The sequence below is a fragment of the Dipodomys ordii genome, unplaced genomic scaffold (assembly GCF_000151885.1).
Source record: "Dipodomys ordii isolate 6190 unplaced genomic scaffold, Dord_2.0 Scaffold173, whole genome shotgun sequence".
Lineage (NCBI taxonomy): Eukaryota > Metazoa > Chordata > Mammalia > Rodentia > Heteromyidae > Dipodomys > Dipodomys ordii.
In genome coordinates, this window is record NW_012267389.1 from 952,476 (window position 1) to 970,772 (window position 18,297).

Sequence of the window (18,297 nt, forward strand, 5' to 3'; positions counted from 1 at the left end):
TGTGTGTGAGGCCAGTGCTGGCCCTGCCTGCCTTGTGCTGACCGCATGTGTGTGAGGCCAGTGCTGGCCCTGCCTGCCTTGCGCTGACCGCATGTGCGTGAACCTCACAGGCTATCTTCCGGGGTGCCGAGGCAGTGGGAGCTTGGGGTCTGATTAGCACGGCAGGGCTAGGCCGCGACGCCCATGGAGCCTGCCCTTCCTGCCCTTCCCGAGGAGCGCGTGGAGCCTGCCCTTCCTGCCCTTCCCGAGGAGCGCGTGGAGCCTGCTCTTCCTGCCCTTCCTTCCGGGGGAGCGCGTGGAGCCTGCCCTTCCTGCCCTTCCCGAGGAGCGCGTGGAGCCTGCCCTTCCCGAGGAGCGCGTGGAGCCTGCCCTTCCCGAGGAGCGCGTGGAGCCTGCCCTTCCTGCCCTTCCCGAGGAGCGCGTGGAGCCTGCCCTTCCTGCCCTTCCCGAGGAGCGCGTGGAGCCTGCTCTTCCCGGCGACGAGGGACTCTGTCATGGGATGTACAATTTGCTTTTTTCCTGCAGTCCAAATAACTGTTCACTTTCATTTCACAAACATACATTATACGCTTCCATACAGTGTGCTCAGAAATTTCCTCAGGGAAAATTTACTCTGGACAAAGTGTTCTTTAAAGAGGAAACAGCCTTCAGATGTCGCTCGGTGGTGTCTGCCTAGTAGCAGGCAGAGGCCCTAGGTTTTATCCTTGGTATTGGGGCAAAAAAGGCCCAAGAATCTTTCCGTGTGCTTAAAGGCCATTTGTATTGTCGGGGGGGTGGTGAACGTCTGGTGACTAGCAGAAGGTGCTGAGTTTGAGGCCATCGTACACAGCATGATGCTGTCTCGTAAAACCCAAGCCAAACCAAAAAGGGTAAGAAATACCTTTCAGAAAAAAGCCCACAACCATCCCTGTGGTCTGGTGGTTTCCAACATGCTGTGTGGCCACAGAGACCCCCCTCCACACTAACAGTCCCTGTGCGGCTGCCAGGAAGGAGCTGGCGGCCTGGCCTGGGTGTTGGCTATGTGGACGCATCCCCAGATCTCCCCGAAGCCCGCAGGGCCTGCTCCGAGAGCCCCAGGGTGGGAGGGGCTTCTGGCCCCAGCATTGCACGAAGTGGTGCCGTTCTTCCATGTACTTCCAATCATCTCTAGATGACCCAAAAGCCCTAACCATGGAAATGCCGGGGGTACTCTGCTATATCGTCACATTGTGTTGGTACAAGTACACAAGTCTGTGCTGCTCCACCGAGGAGCAGCAAGCACAGGCCTGCCGCAGCACGGGCTGCTTGTTCAGCTCTGAGGCTGGCTGGTCCTGGCGGCGGAGGCCTTGCGGGGCCGGGGAGCTCTGCATGCACTACAGAGCACCACGGACGTCTACTTTTCACAAAGGGACTCCTCTGGGTTGAAGGTGCAGCCTGTGAAGGTCTCCCCACAGCGGCTGAGGAGGTCTAGAGTCTGCGGTGAAGAACCAACCACTCCTTCACAAATGAGAGGGCTGATGCCCAGGCCCAGCGAGGGGCGCTGGGGCAGCTGCCAGCCCGACCTCCGGAGCTCCTCCCTGCCCGGGCTCCTCCCTGCCCCGGGCTCCTCCCTGCCCCGGGCTCCTCCCTGCCTGAAGCTCCTCCCTGAAGCTCCTCCCTGCCTGAAGCTCCTCCCTGCCCCGGGCTCCTCCCTGCCCTTTGCTCCTCCCTGCCTGAAGCTCCTCCCTGCCTGAAGCTCCTCCCTGCCCCGGGCTCCTCCCTGCCTGAAGCTCCTCCCTGAAGCTCCTCCCTGCCTGAAGCTCCTCCCTGAAGCTCCTCCCTGCCCGGGCTCCTCCCTGCCTGAAGCTCCTCCCTGAAGCTCCTCCCTGCCCCGGGCTCCTCCCTGCCCCGGGCTCCTCCCTGCCCCGGGCTCCTCCCTGCCTGAAGCTCCACCCTGCCCTTTGCTCCTCCCTGCCCCGGGCTCCTCCCTGCCCCAGGCTCCTCCCTGCCTGAAGCTCCTCCCTGCCCCGGGCTCCTCCCTGCCCCGGGCTCCTCCCTGCCCCGGGCTCCTCCCTGCCTGAAGTTCCTCTCTGTCCCGGGCTCCTCCCGGCCCCGGGCTCCTCCCTGCCCCGGGCTCCTCCCTGAAGCTCCTCCCTGCCCCAGGCTCCTCCCTGCCCCAGGCTCCTCCCTGAAGCTCCTCCCTGCCCCAGGCTCCTCCCTGCCTGAAGCTCCTCCCTGAAGCTCCTCCCTGCCCCGGGCTCCTCCCTGCCCCGGGCTCCTCCCTGCCTGAAGCTCCTCCCTGCCCCGGGCTCCTCCCTGCCTGAAGCTCCTCCCTGCCCCAAGCTCTTCTCCCAGGAGGTAGTAGTGAAGCTGTACAATGGCAGCCAGGGCTGGAGTGGGGCCACACTTGAGTTTCCACCTGTTGCTGCAAGAGGAGTCTTCACCGCAGGGACAAGGTCTGCCTGTCTTTGGAGGCCGTGGAGGGGAGGTACTGAGGGAAGGAAGCTGCCATCTCTTCCATCTGCAGTCCCTTGTTCATGCTGTGCACAGATCACAGCAGCAGCACCTCCGCTGGCCAGGAAGAAGCACCTCCTTCAGTCTCAGACCCTCTGGTCTCTCTCCTCCCCAGCTGAGGAAGGGACTGGACACTGGATCCAGGTGGGCCCGGCCCCAGGGGACGCGCATAGGGTGCAGGCCAGAGGCCACCCGGTGTGTGTCCCAGCAAGTCCCGGCTCGGCTGCCAGGAGCCTGTCCTTCCCTGGGGTCCTGGCTTCTACTGGGAAGCTCTCCTGGGACATAGAGCGGCCGTGTCCTCTAATGGACGTGGCCTCTGGCTCAGGACAAAGTCCTTCCTCAGCCATGGCCTCCCTTGGGGACATCGTGGCCTCTCCTGAGACACGGTCTGTCCTAGAGACACGGCCTCTGCCCTGTCCTTCCTGAAGACTCAGCGCTACTGAGAGCACACCCTTCCTGGGACACAGCTCCCCTGGGGTCAGTCTGTCCCGGGACACGGTCCCCTGGGATGCACCTCTCTGGCGACCTGGCCTCTTGGGGTGGCAGACACACCTCAAGAAGGGCAGGGACGCGAGGACAGGACTGCTACTGTGTGTGGAGCCAATTTCGGCGGAAAGGTCTCTGCATGGCCACACCGGCCCACAGGGCACGCGTGGGTGAGCCAGTCTCCATGCTGATGTCAAGAAGGAGCAAGGGCTGCCAGGCGGTGAGCCTGGGTTTGGGCTCCAGGAAGCTCCCCTGGCCAAGGCCCCGGGGCGGGTACCATCAGACACATCATTTTCTAGACTGTACCGTTCCAACCTCAGAGCCTTTCCTCTCCTCTGGACGACTTCCCCCATGTTCTCCATGGGGGAGGCCTGCAGGGCCCGTCAGCCTCTGGTCTCCCTGGCCTGAAGAGACCAGTGCTTTATTGCAGAGAATTAGTTTGAAGACAGTTAAGGCCAAGTGGGCTTAAGCATGGCTAGTCATTGTGTCTGGTTTCTGGAAGCCATTTTCTGTCTGTGAACTCGAGTTCAGCCTCAGGACTTTGGAGAGCAGCCACAGGTGCAGCTCCATCTTGAGGACCTGCCCATTCTGTCCACACTGTCAAGATGTCCTTCCACACTGACCTTGCTCTCCCTGACCCAAGCACCCCTTTCCTCAACACCAAAGGCTGGCGTCAGGTCACCACACACGGTCCTGGATGCCAGGAACCGCAGGGGATACAGAGACGCTGCCCGGACTCGGCCCAGAGGACACTGCCAGTGCCACACACACAGTGGACAGCGGAGTTCCCATGGTGTCTGACCCCTGGGGTGCTTGTCCTACTGGGACACCAGACCTGGCATGTCCAGCAGGCTGTGACCACGGGCAGGGGACAGACAGGCACGCAGCACCCCACCGTTCAGGAGGGGAGACCAGGCACACACACCGCTCACCAATGGAGACCAGACACGAACACCGCTCAGACTGCTCACCATTGGAGACCAGATACACACAACACTCACACTGTTCATCAACGGAGACCAGACACACACACCGCTCACACTGCTCACCAATGGAGACCAGACACACACACCGCTCACACTGCTCACCAATGGAGACCAGACACACACCACTCACACTGCTCACCAATGGAGACCAGACACGAACACCGCTCACACTGTTCACCAATGGAGACCAGATACACACAACACTCACACTGCTCACCAATGGAGACCAGACACACACCACTCACACTGCTCACCAATGGAGACCAGACACACACAACACTCACACTGCTCACCAATGGAGATCAGACATGAACACCACTCACACTGCTCACCAATGGAGACCAGACACACACCACTCACACTGCTCACCAATGGAGACCAGATACACACAACACTCACACTGCTCACCAATGGAGACCAGACACACACAACACTCACACTGCTCACCAATAGAGACCAGACACAACACAACACTCACACTGCTCACCAATGGAGACCAGATACACACATTGCTCACACTGCTCACTAATGGAGACCAGATACACACACCACACACACTGCTCACCAATGGGTACCAGACATACAGGTCACACCACACATGGCTGGGGACCAAGCAAACACACTGCGAACAGTCTGGCATGGGTTGGCAAGGGAAGCCAAGCTGTAGGAAGAGTGGCTACAGTGGAAAGATGCTGCAGGAGAGTGTGTAAATATTTTGGGAATATGGCATAATATGGAAGAAATGCGTCCACTTGACACACGGAGGGCTGAAATGCCAAACAGCCCGGGGCTAAATTTAGCAGAGCGCTCTTTTCTTAAGAACTAGGCAGGCACGGTCTTCACGAGCCAGAGCGGCCTCTGTGCGGGTCCCAGCAAGGCCAGAGCCGCCCGCACCTCGAACGGGAGCAGAGGCGGGGTGAGTTCTGTGCGCCTTTGTGTCTTCCAGTCACTGGGCCGCTGGGGGTCCTTGAGCGTAGATTGGAGACATTCGGGCGTGGGAGGAGCTGTGCAGAGCTGGGCAGCAGCCTGAGCAAGGACCTGCACTCAAAGTCCTACCTGTTGCCTTCTGATTCCGCCATCTGCAGCCAGCTATGGCTTTGTGGAGGCTAGGGTTTTCCTTGGATTAAACTAGTTTTGCAGTCAATAATGATTGTATGTGTAACACCCATGGCAGAATTTGATCTGTGCGAGTGGGAAGTCAATAACTGTAAGTCTGGGAAGGGTGAGCTGCCTGGAGGCAGTGTGGCCCGTGTACAGGTGTCTACCATCAGCAAAGACGGTTTGCTTCTCTGTGATTTCTCTGAAGTTACTGAGAATCAGTGAGTCCCGAACATGAGTAACAGAGCAGAGCAGAGGCCTGGCCGAGCAAAGGCCCCGCTGTGGGCGGGGGTCTGGCTTCGCCTGGGGTCCTACCTTATTGTCATCGTCTGGGTCGTTGAAGCCGCATGCGTCCATGAAATCTGGGAACGTGTCTGACCACCCGTCACTCGTGCAGTTTTTGCTTATGTTTCCTGGAAAGTAAAGCTCAGATGTTGTATGTGCAGGGTCTCAGTAGAGACAATGCTACGTCTGTCTGGAGACTTTGTCGTCTTAATGCTACTGCTCTCAGAAGCCCTTCCCGGTCACCCTCCTTCAACCCACATCGTGGACTTGCAGGGACTAGACCACCATGTCAGAAAGCAATGAAGACAGAAACTACACTTGTAGTTGCTTCAACTTTACGTACTCTTATCTCAGCGTAGATGGAAGTCCTTAGTAGATTCTGACGCTCTGTCACCACCCAGTGACTAACGCCAGGTCCCTGCCTGCTCTGTCCTGGATGCGGGGGCTTGCTCGCCCTCCCCTCTGCCTGCCCCTCGAGAGGCAGCACCAGGACTGACGCGGCTGACAGCCAGAGAGAGGAAAGTCATTGTGGGAGGAAGGTTTAAATTGCAAGAAAGAAAGGCAGTTAAGAACTTCTTTTGCTCTTTATTCTGAACTGTATTATTTGCTCTTCAATAAGCTAAAATTTGTGTAGTCAGTCTAGAATGTAGCATTCCCTCTATTTCCCGGCAGAAATGTGACAACACCACGTGGGGCAGAGTTTGGAGAGTACAGAGTGAAACAGGGACAGCAGTTACCCGAGCCCTTCAAGCCCAAACTCTGCCCGAAGCTGCCCTCCACGGCAGAACTAAGGCTCAGGCTCCCGTGCCTCTCCTGCGCTCCTGAGGAGCGGCGGGCCCGGGGCCCTGGGGGCCTGTGATGCAGTCACAGCCCGCATCGCTGGCCCCGCACGGGTGGGAGCGCGGCTCCCCAGCGATTGGAAAACGACGGCGAGGAAGACAGGTTTTCTGACTCAAAAGCTCCGTGTGTCCTAACTGTGGTGCCCCCTGCTCAGGGGCACTGAGAACTCAGCCCTGCCTGAGAGCAGGCTCCTCCCTGACGCCCTGGGCTGGTGACACAGTGCACGAAGCCTAGGCCCAGAGCAAGTCTGCCGATCGGGGACCCAGGGCTCCGCTCTGCTCCACTGCCCCTCCCGAGGTCATTCACCCACGCCACACCTGAGCTGGGTGTGTGCAGGCGTCTGCTCCTGGGCCTGGGCCAGTGTGTTTGGAATGTCCAGAGGACAGTCCTGGCCTGAGCTCCTGCCAGTGTCACTGACTGGACAGCGGTTTGTGAGGTTCAGAGTCTCTGAATTGAGATGTCCCGTGCTCAACAGGGTTCAGCTCCTGAGAAGAGACCATTCCTTCCCCGATCTCCATTTCCTCCACTGTTGTTTTAAAGTGCAATGTCATTAGTTCTCAAGGTTTTCTCCATCACCGCCCTGGTAAAATGATTTCTGCACATTTCTGCCAAGCACCATTATTCCCTGTTTCCGGATGTCTTCTATCCTCTGCCTTTCCAGAGAGATTTCTCCCCGTGAGGAATTGTGAGCCACGAGCCAGGCCTGCAGAGCTGCGTAGAGCAAGCCCTGCGCAGGGAAGGGGCCTGGCCCTGTCTCTTCTCTGCAGAGACAGAGAAGCTGCCAACAGGGACTTGGGTCTGGGGGCAGAGCAGAGGGGGTCCAGTGGCCCACACTCCCCACCTTCGCTCAGAACCTCGGGGACCAGCAGAGCCTTCTTCATCTTTTCCTTGTCTCTGTCGCCCCAGATGACATTGCTGGTGCTCTGGCTCCTGTTTATTTGTCTCTGTTCATGAAAGATCCTTGCTTAGTCTCTTCCCTCACACCTGCCCTGCCCACCAAGGGACAGGATTCTTTTGCTCCCTAAAGTAAGCACCTACCCCAATCTGTTCCAACTATTTCATGGTTCCACTCAAAGCAGGAAGAGGCTAGAAAGAGGGAGACCCAGCCCCTCGCTGCCCAAAGAGGAAAGCCTGCTCCAGGCAGGCCCACCGGGTGCACCCACGGTACCTGGCTTGCTGTAGAAGTTGCTGAACACTTTGGGGCAGGGCACGGTGACCGTCTCTCCCACATCCGCAGGGCGCCAGCACGTGATGTTGTCCCAGACGCCCCTGCAGGCTGGAAGGAGAGGCAGGGGTGAGGAACAGGCCATGGGCTGGGGCACAGCCTTCCATGAGGCTGTGATTTGCCTGGAAGCTTCACAAGAGGAAATCCATTGGCTAAATAACCACACCAGAGAGCAATTTTCCATGAACCACTTGCATGGTATTATTGAGAATGTGCAATCATTTAACCAGCTTTGGAGAAATAAGACCTGCAAACAACTTGGTATGGACTGGGTGCTTTTGCAAGTTTCATTTCCAGCTGACAAATAATTGTATGTATTTATGGGGTAAACGAGGCCTTTTGACACATGTATACATTGTAGAATGATCAAAGTAAGCTAATCAGCACACCCACCCACCCCCAAATACCATTTGTAAATGTTGAGAACATGTAAAACCCATTCTGGTGCTTTGGAAATCACATTTTAAAACTATAGTCACCTTGTTGACACACAGCAGCAAGACTCTAACTGACACCGAGACACACAGCAGTAAGACTCTAACACCGAGACACACAGCAGCAAGACTCGAACTGACACCGAGACACGCAGCAGCAAGACTCGAACAAGCAAGCCCAGCAGGCCGGCTCCTCACGCTTGCGAGTTTCTGTCGGCTCCTCGCTTCTCCCAGCCCTGCCTTGCCCCTCCCGCGCCTGCACCCGCACCCACCCCGCAGACACCTGAGTCTCCCGTGGGCTGGGGCAGGGCTGGGGCGGGGCTGGGGCGGGGCTGGGGCGGGGCTGGGGCGGGGCTGGGGCGGGGCTGGGGCGGGGCTGGGGCGGGGCTGGGGCGGGGCTGGGGCGGGGCTGGGGCGGGGCTGGGGCAGGCCAACACTGCCCTGCTAGAAGGTGCTGACAGGAAGGCTGGCTCATCGGTGTGAGGGGCCCGGGGAGACCAGGTGAGAGCCGAAGTGCTGGGCGGGGTGGCCCCCGGACGTGGGCAGCTCTGCAGCCCAGCCTCAATGCACTCAAAAGGCCTATGTGGAAGGTCACAGAATGAAGCTCCTTGCAGAAATGATGCGGGGCAGGAAGGCAGGGCAGTGCTAACCCAGTGCTCAGGACAGCCAGAGCCTGGCTGGTCTCTCGCCACCCCACAGCAACCAACAGGGGCGGAGGAGAAAGCTCCCTTCCTGCACACAGAGCTCGCGGCCAGCCGGGCAGGCAGATGCTGGCTCACCGCGAGGCCCAAGGGGCTGCGCTTTGCAGTCCCCACCCTCCAGCCCAGCACCAGCTGCCAGAGCCCCTCCTCGGTGCCCACCACCGGGCGTATCGTTTCGTCCTCAAGGGCAGGTGGGTAAAGCAGAGCAGCTAGCCGGTGCATCCTAGAGAAAACTCAGACTCGTCCCCACAGAGCAGGCAGATGGGGCTTTGTACACGTTACCCTCTCATTCCTCCTGAGCGCCTGTGCTTTCTGTTGTGTGTGGGGTTTGAGCGTGTAGGGACACCTCAGGGTGAGAAGACAGACAGAAGAGAGGGACTGGAGCAGGACTGTCACTTGGAGCAGCTGTGAACCTCCTTGGCTCAGCTGGCCCTCAGTGAAGACATGCCATTGGGTCCAAGTTCTTTTATTATAGAGTGACTTCTTTCTTGCCACAGAAGAAACCAGACAAAGCACTTCCTGCACCTTGGCCATTCCTTGCACAGAATTTGTGGTGGAGAAGAGAGTGGCCATCTGGCAGGACGCAGAGGTAGACGGGGCAGAGCTCTGGGGTGCTGCGGTGTGGCTCTGCTGGAGTCTCAGAGCAGGAAGAAGGCCCAAGAGTGAGGACAGGCTTGCTGGGGGGCCCCGGCACCTCTACCTCCAGGAAGCCTCCAGATGTGATGTCAGAGCCGTGGGCAGCGGGGCTCGGGCATCTGATGTGATGTCAGAGCCGTGGGCAGCGGGGCTCAGGCATCTGATGTGATGTCAGAGCCGTGGGCAGCGGGGCTCAGGCATCTGATGTGATGTCAGAGCTGTGGGCAGCGGGGCCCGGACATCTGATGTGATGTCAGAGCCGTAGGCAGCGGGGCTCCGGCATCTGGTCTGGAAGGTCCCCCTCAGGACCTCGGGCAAGGCCTCAGGTGACCCAGGAGTTCTGAGTTCACTGGGTTCTCTCTGGCATGCGCTCATACACATGGAAAGTAACTGATTTACGGAAGTAGAGTATTATGTACTTCTATATTACTTGAATCCCTCCGCTTTTTGTGATACTGGAGTGTGAACTCCAGGTCTTGTACGTGCTAGGCTGGCACTTGAGACTGGCTGCCACTTTGGTGCTGTAACTCCAGTCCTGCTGCTTGTAATTTATCTTGGAGAGAAGATTCTCACAAACTTTTCTTTTTCTTTTTTAATACTTTTTTAAATTATAAAATAGTGTATGGAGGGGTTACAGTGACATGAGTGAGGTGATGAGCACGTTTCCTGTTGAGCATGGCTGCCTCCTCCTTTGTTTTTCCCCTACCATCCCTTCCCTCCCACCTTCTCCCTCCTCCCTCCTCGCTCACCGCCCCCCCCAAGTTGTAAAGTTCATTTTCAACATAGTGTCTTGCACATCTCATTGTTACAATGGATAAGTGAAATGAACCCCAAGACAGGGACATAAGCGGATTTTTCTTTCTTGCTATTGTTTTTAACGTATTCATGTGATTTCTTTGTTTCTTTGTATGTTCCTCCCCCATGGTATAACCCCTGCTTTCATTGTATTTGATTCTGGGGCCCTGCATCTTGTATATACACTTTTCTAATTTGGGGAGGGGAAGGGAAAAAAACAAAATGCTTAAATATTTGAAAGTGTTTTATTTCAATCCTCTTCAAAATTTTCTTAAATATGTTTTGTATCGTAAAAATGCTGTACAGAGGGGTTACAGTTACATGAGCAAGGTCATGAATACATTTCCTACAAAGCATTGTAACCTCCTTTATTTTTCCCCTACCCTTTCTTCCCTCCTACCTCCATGACTAACACCCCCCCCCCTCAACCTGGTCTAAATTGTAAAGTTCATTTTTTTTACATAGTGTCTTGTACATCTCATTGTTACAATGGGTCAACCTGTATCTCTATTTAAGCATTTTGTTTTTTTCCTTCCTCTCCCCAAGCTAGAGAAGTGTATATACAAGATGCAGAGCACTGACATCAAATACAGTGAAAACGGGTTATACTGTTGGGGAAGACCATACAAAGCAACAAAAAAAAAATCACATGGTACATGATAAATACATTAGGAACAATAGCAAGAAAGAAAAAAACCACTTGTGTCCTTATCTTGGAGTTTATTTCACTTAACATCATCTTATCTGGTTATATGTACATAGATTTTGACCTTTTCTATTTGTCCCAGACATATACTAGTAATTGCAAATAAGGGAAACCATGGGACTATGTTTCTTTGCCCCTGGCTTACTTCACTTAATATAATTTTTTCCAAGTTGTTCCATTTCCTAACAAAGGGGCAATGTCATTCTTTCTGATGGAGGCATAGAATTCCATTGTGTGTGTGTGTGTGTGTGTGTGTGTGTGTGTGTGTGTGTATCACATTTTCTTGATCCATTCATCTACTGAGGGACATCTGGTGTAACAAACTTTTCTTTCCTGGCAGGTTTCAAACTATAATCCTCGTGAGTAGCTATGATTATAGGCACCTGACCTTTCCAACTTACCAATGCATCTCTCACATTTCATGCTATTTTAGAAATACCATTTTATAGTTATTATTAAGCTGTGGTTACCTCACAATTCAGGTAATGTGCACATCTATGTTTGGACAACGCCACCCTTCCTTCCCTTTCTCCAAGACGCCCCTCCCATCCCTGCCCACTAGTTACATAGTTTGTTTTCCACATAGTGCATATGGAAACCATGACTGTGTTTGCTCACGCTCCCTCCCTCCCTGTGCCCCCTTGGAAGGCCATCGTTTTTAATGGCTGTGTGATATTCCACAATATGACCGTAACAATTAAAATTTGTAAGCTCAGCACACACAATGCTGATAATCGCACAAGTTATTAAGAAATGAGTAAAAAGTACTTGGAATTTTATCGTTTGAATAAATTATAGTTCTTTCTCAACGGAAAGGAAATCTCTATGAAAAAGCTAGTAAATGTGTGAAGAGTGGTTAGTGTTGGAGAACTGAACAAGTTTTCATATTCAAACTACAGCTCTGAGTGCAAATCATCAATAGGTACTGAAACCTCAACTGTCAACTACTTCTCAGTTCCTGTCAGGAAGGTAGAAAGCCAGGAACCACAGAGGTAGAGAAGCTTCACTACGCTAGCAAGCTACCAGGTTCACAGAGGTAGAGAAGCTTCACTACGCTAGCAAGCTACCAGGTTCACAGAGGTAGAGAAGCTTCACTACGCTAGCAAGCTACCAGGTTCACAGTCGGCTTGCTAGGCAGGAGCTCACCCGTGTGGGTGTGTGTGGGAGGGGCTCACCCGTGTGGGGTGTGTGGGATGGGTCACCCGTGTGGGGTGTGTGGGATGGGTCACCCGTGTGGGGTGTGTGTAGGAGGGGCTCACCCGTGTGGGGTGTGGGGTGTATGTAGGAGGGGCTCACCCGTGTGGGGTGTGTGTGGGATGGGTCACCCGTGTGGGGTGTGTGTAGGATGGGCTCACCCGTGTGGGGTGTGTGTGGGATGGGCTCACCCGTGTGGGGTGTGTGTAGGATGGGCTCACCCGTGTGGGGTGTATGTAGGATGGGCTCACCCGTGTGGGGTGTATGTGGGAGGGGCTCACCTGTGTGGGGTGTGTGTGGGAGGGGCTCACCCGTGTGGGGTGTATGTAGGATGGGCTCACCCGTGTGGGGTGTATGTAGGATGGGCTCACCCGTGTGGGGTGTATGTAGGAGGGGCTCACCTGTGTGGGGTGTGGGGTGTGTGTGGGAGGGGCTCACCCGTGTGGGGTGTGGGGTGTATGTAGGATGGGTCACCCGTGTGGGGTGTATGTGGGATGGACTCACCCGTGTGGGGTGTGGGGTGTATGTAGGATGGGCTCACCCGTGTGGGGTGTGGGGTGTGTGTGGGATGGGCTCACCCGTGTGGGGTGTGGGGTGTATGTAGGATGGGCTCACCCATGTGGGGTGTGGGGTGTGTGTGGGAGGGGCTCACCCGTGTGGGGTTTATGTGGATGGGTCACCCGTGTGGGGTGTATGTGGATGGGCTCACCCGTGTGGGGTGTATGTGGATGGGTCACCCGTGTGGGGTGTATGTGGATGGGTCACCCGTGTGGGGTGTATGTAGGATGGGCTCACCCGTGTGGGGTGTGGGGTGTGTGTGGGAGGGGCTCACCCGTGTGGGGTGTGTGTGGGAGGGGCTCACCCGTGTGGGGTGTATGTGGATGGGTCATCCATGTGAGGTGTATGTGGGAGGGGCTCACCCGTGTGGGGTGTGTGTGGGAGGGGCTCACCCATGTGGGGTGTATGTGGATGGGTCATCCATGTGAGGTGTATGTGGGAGGGGCTCACCCGTGTGGGGTGTGTGTGGGGTGGGCTCACCCGTGTGGGGTGTGGGGTGTGTGTGGGAGGGGCTCACCCATGTGGGGTGTATGTGGGAGGGGCTCACCCGTGTGGGGTGTGTGTGGGAGGGGCTCACCCGTGTGGGGTGTATGTGGGAGGGGCTCACCCGTGTGGGGTGTGTGTGGGAGGGGCTCACCCGTGTGGGGTGTATGTGGGATGGGCTCACCCGTGTGGGGTGTGGGGTGTGTGTGGGAGGGGCTCACCCGTGTGGGGTGTGGGGTGTGTGTGGGAGGGGCTCACCCGTGTGGGGTGTGGGGTGTATGTAGGATGGGTCACCAACTCAGGAGACATCTGTGCAGGTATATCTATAAAGGGCATTCTTTTCAGGGTACACCTGCACGGCCTTCTGTTTCTTCTCTACTGAAGTGGATGCTGAGCAAGGAGCGTTCTGTGATCCCTCTGGGTCTACTGTGTTGAAGTAAGTCACACAAAAATGAATTTCCTTCATTTTGCCAATAAAGCCACTAATCTTCTATGCCCATCATCAACTTGAAGGACTCAGAACTGGATGGAATTGGAACTGAGCCGGGAAGACTTCATTTTGGGAGTGCTTTGTCCTCCTCTGCACTATGTCCCTCTGTTCCAAACTGAATTGTCCCAGAGAAGTGATTCCTACTTGCTGGCATCTCCAAGCCATTGCATCGTTGCTGCTTGTAGCAAGGTGCCAGCTCTCCTGCACTGCACTCACAGGCAAGTCAAACCTGAGCCAGCATGCAGAGCCTAGACACAGGGGACCCTGGCCCCTTCCCAAATTAGACTGCTCCAGACCCTTAGGACCACTGGTGCTACTCAAAGAGCCTGGGGCCAGCAGATCTACAGAGCCACCTGCTCAGGGGCTAGGTCACCAAAGATCACAGTGGATCTCAGAGCCACCTGCTCAGGGGATAGGTCACCAAAGACAGTGGATCTACAGAGCCACCTGCTCAGAGACTAGGTCACTGAAGGATCACAGTGGATCTACAGAGGCATATGCTCAGGCATTAGCTCCCTGAAGGATCACAGTAAATCACCAGAGCCATCTGCTCAGGCACTAGCTTACTGAAGGATCACAGCAGATCCACAGAGGCATCTGCTCAGGCACTAGCTCACTGAAAGATCACAGTAAATCTCCAGAGCCATCTGCTCAGGCACTAGCTCACTGAAGGATCACAACAAATCCACAGAGGCATCTGCTCAAACATTAGCTCCCTGAAGGATCACAGTAAATCTCCAGAGCCATCTGCTCAGGCACTAGCTCACTGAAGGATCACAGTGGATCTCCAGAGCCATCTGCTCAGGCACTAGCTCACTGAAGGATCACAATGGAGCTACAGAGCCATCTGCTCAGGCTCTAGCTCACTGAAGGATCACAGTGGATCTACAGAGCCGTCTGCTCAGGCACTAGCTCACTGAAGGATCACAGTGGATCTCCAGAGCCGTCTGCTCAGGCACTAGCTCACTGAAGGATCACAGTGGATCTCCAGAGCCATCTGCTCAGGCACTAGCTCACTGAAGGATCACAGTGGATCTCCAGAGCCGTCTGCTCGGGACCCAGCTCGGCTAAGATCACGTCTCATCTCCTGGGGCCCAAATCTGGTTTTGTGTGGCTTCCTTGCAAGGCAGGAGTGGTGCCAGTGTCGGCAGTGCGGCGAGACTTCCATCTCTACCTCACCTTGGCTGTCTGTCCAAGACTGACAGCGCTGTCCCCTGGACGCTCGGCCGTCACTGGACAGCCGCCTGAGCTGGCTACACGGAGCTGGCTGTTTTCTGAGCTTGCAGCATACGGCAGAGATACGGGTGTCAGAGAGCTGGCATCCAGTACTTCCTGCGTAGTGTTTTTTGTGCATAAGGCTCTGGAGAGAGCAGAAGTCCACACTGGCGCTGTGATGTGGGCTACCAGCTCCGGACCCCACAGCTCCAAGGACAGTGGCTTGGGGACAAACCTTCACCTAGGCCTAGAGACTATGAAGGCAGGCCGCTCTGCCAGGCTCTGCTCCTCTGGAGGCCCCTGTGGGTGCCCTCTGCTCAAGTGGCTAACAATAAAGCACCCGTTACCCCAAGACCCATCAAATTCCAGTTATTCTGAAGGCAAACGGTGATCACAGAAATTCACCAAAAATGACCTTGTTGCTTTTGGCTCTGAGGATGCATGTTTATACCACTTGTCTGCTGCCTGTAATTCCAGCTACGGAGGAAACAGAGATGAGGTGGATTGAATCAGCCTAGGGAAAAGGTTAGCAACCAATAGCTGGTTGTGGCGATGCCTGCCATCTTAGCTGTGAGGGAAGTGTAAATCAGAGGGTCCCAGTCCCGACCAGCCTAGGTTAGACTGTGAGACCCAGTGTCCAAAGTAACTCATGGGAAAGACTCGGGGTGTGGCTCGAGTGGTAGCGCCTCTGCCAGGCAAGTAAGAGGCTGAACTAAACTTTTCAGTACCATAATCAATCTGAATTTTCTATTGAGATAAGGACAGAGACGGCTATGCATCAGCTAAGCTGGGATTGGGTGCCAAATGCCATTTTATGAAGGTTGTGATTAGGAATGATAATAGAAGCAGGACCAGAGAGGAAAGAACCCCTCAGAGAGAAACGTTCAACTCAAGGGCCCAGAAACAGATGGGCTCTGGAGGCCATGGGGCTCGGGAGAGGGTGCTTCTCCTGCGGACCGCTGGTGTAGGCGCAGGCGACCACGCTGGAGGCCCCGGGAAAGCCCGAGAAAAACTGGCACAAGCTCAGGCGTGACAGCAACCTAACCTCCATGGAGGCAGAAACTAACGGAAAGGCCAACAGCTTTTAGATGGGTTCCACCAAACCGTTTATGGCTGTGACATCTTCACAAATGCTCACTGAGCACCGCCCATGTCAGCATCATGCTGGGTAGTGATGTCACCTCCCACCAGCTCTTTGGCAAAGAGCTTTTCCTGCCAGATGAATGGCAGAGGCTTAACTGGCCACCACAGTCTCTGGCCTGCGGTTGGTGAGTGAGCCCACTTACAGTCTGAGAGAAACAGGGAAGAGGCAGGACGGGAAGGCGGGAGACAAGGCTCCTCAGAGCAAGGATCCAGCGGAGGTGAGCAGCTAGGGCGCCGCACCCTGGGAAATGCTGATAGGCCCCGGTGTTTCAGAGGCCCCGGAACTCTGACACGCCACTGTGGTTTTAGTATCAAAGATGGGACCAGACATAAGCTACAGGTGAAGACTCAGAAATTGCATTTCTCAGCCTGTCTGTGCACACAGCACTGGACAGCTCTGGGAGCTGGCTCCCAGCACTTTGTGTGTGCACACGGCACTGGACGGCTCTGGGAGCTGGCTCCCAGCACTTTGTGTGTGCACACGGCACTGGACAGCTCTGGGAGCTGGCTCCCAGCACTTTGTCTGTGCACACGGCACTGGACAGCTCTGGGAGCTGGCTCCCAGCACTTTGTCTGTGCACACGGCACTGGACGGTTCTGGGAGCTGGCTCCCAGCACTTTGTCTGTGCACACGGCACTGGACGGCTCTGGGAGCTGGCTCCCAGCACTTTGTCTGTGCACACGGCACTGTAGGGCTCTGGGGAGCTGGCTCCCAGCACTTTGTGTGTGCACACGGCACTGGACGGCTCTGGGAGCTGGCTCCCAGCACTTTGTGTGTGCACACGGCACTGGACGGCTCTGGGAGCTGGCTCCCAGCACTTTGTCTGTGCACACGGCACTGGACGGCTCTGGGAGCTGGCTCCCAGCACTTTGTCTGTGCACACCGCACTGTAGGGCACTTGTGTGCTGACTCCCAGCACTTTGTCTGTGCACACGGCACTGTAGGGCTCTGGGGAGCTGGCTCCCAGCACTTCGTGTGTGCACACGGCACTGTAGGGCTCTGGGGAGCTGGCTCCCAGCACTTTGTGCACACCGCACTGTAGGGCACTTGTGTGCTGACTCCCAGCACTTTGTGCACACCGCACTGTAGGGCACTTGTGTCCTGGCTCCCAACAGACTTCAGGACCTGAACAGCAGCAGCTTATTCTGGGCCTTGAAGGGTCCTGCAGTCAAGAGCCTCCCTCTGGGTTGTGAGCCAACGCTGCACAACCTCCCAGAATTAACTAGAGTTGCTAATTTTCAAAGGAACATGAAGGAATCGAGATCAAACGTATACATTAAAAATTGCCGAATCCAAACCAACTATATCAGCCCGGGGTGGAGCCTGCGGTCAGCTGTGTGACCCGCCCCACGCAGTGCTGTGTGGACTGGGGTGATGCACACAAGCAGGAGCAGAGCACGTTTAGGACATGGGTGTGTTGACTTCTCACTACCGGGGAGCATTGCTGGGCCTCTCCAGCCTCCTCCCCATCCTCAGAGCCCAGAGCCCAGTCCAGAGCTCTTGGTTCAAGGCCTGGCCAGCGTCACAGGAAGCCCATGCAGGGCAGAGTGTGTGGTGAGTTACACGAGAACCCCTCTGCGGCTGACCCCGTTTGGAGAGGATTTGCCGGCTGATCCTGCGGTAATCTCCCCTGGATTTATGACCGTGGCCTGGGCAGCTTCCCAGGACCGTCTCAGGACATCTATCCACAGTGGTGTGACTCACACATCTAGCAAGGCCGGACCCACAGTTAGTGAGGAGCCAGTCCAGGCACAGACCCGGGCAAGCCTGCGTGGGGTCTGTGAGTACAGTGCCTGGCGGGGTCACCACCCAGACCTGCCTGTGCCACTGTGGTGTGGCATGCGGGCACCCGAGCCCCCGTGGCTGGCCGTCAGTGCCCTCACCAGCCTCCCCAACCTCTCTGGCCTGGACCCACGGGCCCAGGCCTCTGTCAGGCGGCCTGGCTGTCTCCGGGGTGGGTGGGGTCCCCTCATGGAGCCCCTCGCCTCCTCTCCAGTCAGCTCCTTCTCTTCCTTCTCCTGTGCACGGTGCAGCCTCAGCCCTATGGCACAACCCTCCTCCTGCCTGCGGGACTCTGCTGGGTGGGCCCCTGCTGGGCCCTCCTCCATGTCCTCAGGCCTGCTCCTGGCTCTGGGGAGCTTTCTCTGAGGAGCGGCTCACACTCTAGCCCCAGGGCCTCTGCAGTCTCCCTGTGAATTGCTGTATGGCACCCTGCAAGACGGACGCTGGAGTCGCCTTGCCGCTGGAATCCTACTTACTGCTTGAGTCTTTAATCCCTCCCTGAAGTGACTGCTTGGAATCCTTCCTGATACAACCTTCTGCCTCTCCCAAGCCTCCCGAGATCTCCTCCTGAGGGCCGTGCACCCGCACACTGCTCTCCCTCCCAGCTTACAGAGGATCCGGGTCTGCCTCCTCTTCTTCCCTCAGCCTGGCACTTGCTGGGAACCCAGGGAAGAGCCAGCACCAAACCCTGGGTGGAAATTCCTTCTCTCTCCCCTCTGTGGGGTGGATTTCAACTCCCAGGGCACCTTGCACAGGCCATACTGTGT

At 56.2% G+C, this 18,297-nt stretch overlaps 1 protein-coding gene across 1 annotated transcript in view; it reads right to left on the reverse strand.

Annotated features, from left to right (window-relative positions):
- Window positions 1–18,297, reverse strand: part of Vipr2 (vasoactive intestinal peptide receptor 2) — a 75,027-nt gene that overhangs the window by 46,420 nt on the left and 10,310 nt on the right. The window contains exons 3-5 of the mRNA XM_013033637.1: window positions 7,336–7,443; window positions 5,358–5,455; window positions 1,225–1,352 (exon numbers count right to left, since the gene is read on the reverse strand). Coding sequence (XP_012889091.1) covers window positions 1,225–1,352; window positions 5,358–5,455; window positions 7,336–7,443 — 334 coding nt within the window. The remainder of the gene's footprint in view (window positions 1–1,224; window positions 1,353–5,357; window positions 5,456–7,335; window positions 7,444–18,297) is intronic.